Consider the following 5,953-nt stretch of genomic DNA (forward strand, 5'->3'; position numbering starts at 1 on the left):
TTCTTCTTCTTCTTCTTCTTCTTCTTCTTCTTCTTCTTTTGTTTAAATTGTAAGGATTCTCAAGCATAAGCTCTTCCACTCAACCACAAATTTAAATTCGCACCCTATGTAGGCTGCACAAGAAAGGAAAATTCCTTTATTCATTCATTCATTCATTCATTCATTCATTCATTCATTCATTCATTCATTCATTCATTCATTCATTCATTCATTCATTCATTCATTCCAGAAGGGATAAAAAAGGTTCGTTCATTTTTAAGGTTTACCTTTTGGCCTCAAAAATACTTCTCCAAGGGTGAAAAGCCGTCTGAAGGGCAAAAAGTTAAAAAAAGCTTTTGACGTGTCTAATTGAGATGATAAATTCAGGATTAGAATTATTGCAGAAGGGATAAAAAAGGTTCGTTTATTTTTAAGGTTTACCTTTTGGCCTCAAAGTTGCTTCTAAGGGTGAAAAGCCGTCTGAAGGGCAAAAAGTTAAAAAAAGCTTTTGACGTGTCTAATTGAGATGATAAATTCAGGATTAGAATTATTTTGGGCATGAGGTCCAGAACGGTGTTGAAGACGGCCTTCCAGGTGGCATATTCGCTGTCGGTGTAGTCAATGTGGGGGATTGGGTCACCGCTGGAAGGTGGAAAGAGAACGTTGGTTATATAATATTTTATCAGGTTTTTTCTTGAATACCTTCATAATTATTTCTTGCTGATCTCTGTCTAGAGCCACCAAATTTGTAAAATGCTTTGTCAATAAATTCCGAGGGTTTTCGAAATTTTCATTTTATTGATTGTGAGCTCGAACTAATAAAGAAGCTGAGAGGGATTCCAGATCTTTCGAAGAAAAATGGACTTGGAGCCTTGGAGGTTGAGATGAAAGGAGAAAACACCAAAGAAAACCAGATAACTTACTACTTGTATTTGAAAGCAATCTCGGCAATGTCCTTTCGTCGCTGTCTGTACACCTGGTCGGAAAATCCAGGGTGGTTCATGTCGAGGTCCGGCTCATACTTGGTCATCAGGTGGTTGCAGTTGTCCAGATCGCTAGCATGGGTTGGGAACCAGGGTCCTTTGACACTGATGTTGTTCTCCGTCAGGAGGTTGATGCCTCCCAAGGAAGAGCTCTGTCTGAGAGAGCGGATGAGGTTGAGCAGGTCCCGTCTTGTCATGTCCACTTTAACGAGAACGTCGAATTGAATGCCCGCCATCTTGGACACGCGGGTTTCCAGATGCACGACGGTGCCCTTGAACACCTCGATGGTCTTGAGGATGCAAAAAAAACATAATCAATGCAAAAGGTAATCAACCAAAAATTTGAGGGAAAATAAACAAATAATAAAAGAAAGGAGTAAAGTTCCCTCAACGGAGAAAGAAGGTTTGTAGAAATTCGGTTACTTATTCTTACTACTCTTTGGAAAAATAAAAGATTAAGAATGTGCTAAGGCAGTTCACATTACATTATTTTCCTCATATGTTAAGAAAACGAAAAGACCCCCCTCTGATCCGTATAAATAGCTTCGCAAAAAACTGGAACTAATCAAATCCTGACCTAATCCAACCAAATTTGTTACGCTAATACCCCAGAGGACGAAACTACTGCTTACCTTGTTGTTTCTGTTGCAAATATTGAGGCATACCAGTGAATACATTGTCTTCTGCTACAAAATGCGACACACCATGCAAGAAAAACAAAATACAAAGAAAAGAATTAGAAAAGACGTCTCTCGCAGACGGGAAAAACTAAAAATTGAAAACAAAAGAGAAAAGAATTGATAAAAATCATAGCTGATACATATTGTGTACGTGAGAATACTTCACATACAAAATCGTAACACAAGAAGTTTGGTTCACACAAAGAAACAAAAAAGCATTGAAAACGCTAGATTCATGCAGATGTTTCCAAGGCTTTTGCCAGAGCAAACCTAATGTAGCATTGAAAACGCTAGATTCATGCAGATGTTTCCAAGGCTTTTGCCAGAACAAACCTAATGTTCATTCCTACACTTGACTGATTACCTAGGTACCAGATCAATCAAGTAAATTAATTATTAATTACATCTTCCTCATCATTATTATGTTAAAGATATTAATCTTGTGAAGACACTATGGCGCTTTCGGCCTCCTTGCTTTCGCTGGCAGCCTTCTCGAGGATGACTTCTTCTTCGGTGAGGCCTTGGTCTGGAACAAACAAGAGGGATGACATATTTTAGTAATTAGGTTTCTATGTTTATGTTAAGTTGGGGATTATTTTTTTCGGTCTTCCCTAAATCCGCGATGTACGGTCTATTTCGTACTCGGGCATTTACTGTTGTATCCAATTTTTTACATCAGTTTAATTTATGTTTTGTGAAATAATTTAAGGTAAAACCAAATTTATTTACAAGGGTTCTCACTTTCCACGTCACAAAACATTTAGACTAGTCGTTAGTCATATTTCTTCGTAAATTTGATGGAGCGCTTCTTAATCTATCACTAGCAGAAGAAGTGGCAAAGATAATAAAGTGCCCTCTTATGAATAATACGCAGCATAGATGTTGAAAAGATAAAAGAAAGGAAATGTAGGGAACTAGAGAATTACTTATACTTAGGTGTATGAAAAAGTAAATATCAGGGATTACTCTCTCAAAGTAACGTTTCTACTACTTTGATATGGAAAGCCTGTAAAAGCTATTTTTTATCATTACTTATCTTCTTTTTCTCTCTGTAAGAGCGGATGAGGTTGAGCAGGTCCCGTCTTGTCATGTCCACTTTAACGAGGACGTCGAATTGAATGCCCGCCATCTTGGACACGCGGGTTTCCAGATGCACGACGGTGCCCTTGAACACCTCGATGGTCTTGAGGATGCGCGCGAGAGAGCTCATGCCTTCACGCATGCGCAGGACAAGGGCCGCGGTTTGAATTCGCAGACGGAAAAACTAAAAATTGAAAACAAAAGGAGAAAGAAATTGATAAAAATCATAGCTGATACATATTGTGTACGCTAGGATACTATGTTCACATAAACAATCGGAACAACAAGAACTTTGGTTCACACAAAGAAACAAAAAAGCATTGAAAACGCTAGATTCATGCAGATGTTTCCAAGGCTTTTGCCAGAGCAAACCTAATGTTCATTTCTACACTTGGCTGATTACCTGGGTACCAGATCAATCAAGTAAATTAATTATTAATTACATCTTCCTCATCATTATTATGTTAAAGATATTAATCTTGTGAAGACACTACTTGAAGATATCAATATCAATCATCATAGTGCCAATTAAGATAGGAATCAGATGATCCAAATATTAATCATGATTTTCTGATTATAAGGATTATTTACGAGTAATTTGATCGCCAATCTTTTATTTTATACTTGCAAGATGGTACCAAAGTCTGGAGCCAAAGGCGCTTGTAATGGTACTCACTACTTGAAGATATCAATATCAATCATCATAGTGCCAACTAAGGTAGGAATCAGATGATCCAAATATTAATCATGATTTTCTGATTATAAGGATTATCTACGAGTAATTTGATCGCCAATCTTTTATTTTATACTTGCAAGATGGTACCAAAGTCTGGAGCCAAAGGCGCTTGTAATGGTACTCACAGCATTACTGGATGTTCAAAACGTTCTCAAATTCGTTAAAGAAACTCAAACTCACATGGATAATCGTACAAAAATAGAAGTGGAGAGAATTTTGCTTTGTTCCTCAAGTTTTTGTTTTACATCGTCAATAATGAATTGCCTAAAGCTCATCTAGATAGGAACTGGAAGAATTAATTGCATTCTGAAGTGTTTGTACCTTGTGGGTGTTTTCAAACATTGGTATGCAGATGTACCTGAAGTCTATGACCGAATGTGTTATGTATGCCGTGAACTGTAGACACTGCAATATACTCGAGGTTTGGTGTAAATTTGAACTTGGATCAAGTGATGAGTTTCTTTGGAAAATACCATGTGATGTTGTTAGACTTACAACCATATTTATGAACAAAATGCTGGCTCTTAAGTTCGTGCTAAGCATAGTCTCAAGGCATTTGATTGATCAATTTTGACTTGAGACATCTTAAGAACGATCATTCTTGTTCATAAATACGAGTGTAAGTCTCAAGTATACCTACCTACTTCCCGGCTTTTATAGATGGAGCGATGGCGTAAGCAAATCTTTTATGATTACAATAGAAATGGAAACGCCATGTTATGTTGTTGGACTTGGTCTCAAGTACTTCCCGGCTTTTATATAGATGGAGTATTAATGAAGGAATTAGGTAGGTACATCAACTATGTATTTGGAGTCTACCGGCATCCGACATTGTAAGCAAATCTTTTATGATTTCATTTGAAATGGAAACTAGGGAATCAGCCAAGAGTAGGTAACCAAATCTTTTACTTGAATAAAATTGATACCTAATGTAGCACTACTAGCAAAAAAGGTGGCACATTGTTACAAAGGAAAATCATAATTTCATTAGTCTTTGAAACGCTTTCTTCGGTGCTAATGACTTTGACATTTTAATTGGAACCCGGTATATGGCGTGCAATCTACAGGATGGACTCATGTCAGAGTAAAAGGTTTCCTTTGAAAATATTTTGAACTCTAACTAGTCTCTGTCCTGTTTTAATATGGGAAGTATCAAGACGTTTGACCATTTCAACGTAAAACGAAGTGAAACAAATGTGAAATGGCGAATGTTAAAAGTCAAATAGCTCTTGTACTTTCACTTGGTGGGGAGTGGCACTACCGTCCTCCTTAATCTATGCACCTAAATCATTACAAAATTTATGAGCTCCTATATATATTTTGTACCTACACCTCTGATGTTGCTGTCATTATATTGCTGATATCTACAAAATTTTCAGGTGTTTTATACCACCTGGTATAGCGCACGGGAAGGTAAAATGAAAAGTAGACAGGGTTAATTAAGTTTTCAATCTGAACTTGGCGAAAATTGATGCTCGGGATATTGTCATCTAAGTGCGATAATTGTGTTAGACAAAAATAAATAGTACAAAAGCGAAAGAACTATCAAGGGTAATAGGTGAAAGGAGTATGTAAAATTTTGAAAAGGAATAAGAGAACTAGGGACTAGGGGCTGTAACTTTACCCTTAACTCGCACTTAGCAAAAGATATGACGTAATATTACAGAAGAAAATTTTGCATGATTGTCTATTAGTAGTCCCATTTGAACCTTTGTGACGTCATTTTGTCGTAAAAAAGAGGTTTGATAAGAGGGAACTGTAATTGTTAAAAAGTCATCTGGTTTTCCGGACTTACCGTTTCCATTGCTTGATGATGATTGGTTGTCGCTAGGTGGTAGAACTTCAGGTTCTGGTTCAGGAACTTCGATAATTTCTACACAAGCAAAAACAAAACAAAAATGGAAATAAGAACGCACACGTGCAAAGCCGAGCAGGAAATGAAAAACAAAGTGAATGTAGTAATAAAGAAGGAAAAATTAAATAAAATATGAGTACCTACTGAGAAATATTCCAATATATAAGTTATTGCCTGGATTGCTTCGGCCTAATATATGTAGCATCACTAAAGCCTTCTTTAGCAAATGCATGAAAAACTGACGAACAGTCAATATGAATAAGACTGTAGACCTGGCCCTAGGGTAGCTTCCTACATACCTACTTGTACCCTGCAGGTAATCTTGCTAACATCCGTTTTTGTATGGGCGCCCTAAAACTCCTATGATTATGCAATATGGAAAACACATTGATGGTCCGAAAAGTTGTGGATGTTTAAAAGGTTAAAACTTTGAAAAGGTATTTTCAAAATCCTTTCGTCGCTGTCTGTACACCTGGTCGGCAAATCCAGGGTGGTTCATGTCGAGGTCCGGCTCATACTTGGTCATCAGGTGGTTGCAGTTGTCCAGATCGCTAGCATGGGTTGGGAACCAGGGTCCTTTGACACTGATGTTGTTCTCCGTCAGGAGGTTGATGCCTCCCAAGGAAGAGCTCTGTCTGAG

At 37.5% G+C, this 5,953-nt stretch overlaps 1 protein-coding gene across 1 annotated transcript; it reads right to left on the bottom strand.

The window, feature by feature from the left end:
- Positions 1-420: 420 nt before the first annotated feature.
- LOC103521760 (tyrosine 3-monooxygenase-like) lies at positions 421-5,839 on the bottom strand (the record flags this gene model as incomplete). The annotated part of the gene is made up of 6 exons (XM_008486867.3): positions 5,786-5,839; positions 5,254-5,431; positions 2,103-2,168; positions 1,595-1,648; positions 903-1,266; positions 421-621 (listed from the first exon to the last, which is right to left on the bottom strand). Coding segments are annotated over exons 1-6 (917 nt in total), but the record flags the coding sequence as incomplete, so codon positions are not given.
- Between the last annotated feature and the right edge of the window lie 114 nt (positions 5,840-5,953).

Source organism: Diaphorina citri, unplaced genomic scaffold (assembly GCF_000475195.1).
Source record: "Diaphorina citri unplaced genomic scaffold, Diaci psyllid genome assembly version 1.1 scaffold5889, whole genome shotgun sequence".
NCBI classification, from domain to species: domain Eukaryota; kingdom Metazoa; phylum Arthropoda; class Insecta; order Hemiptera; family Psyllidae; genus Diaphorina; species Diaphorina citri.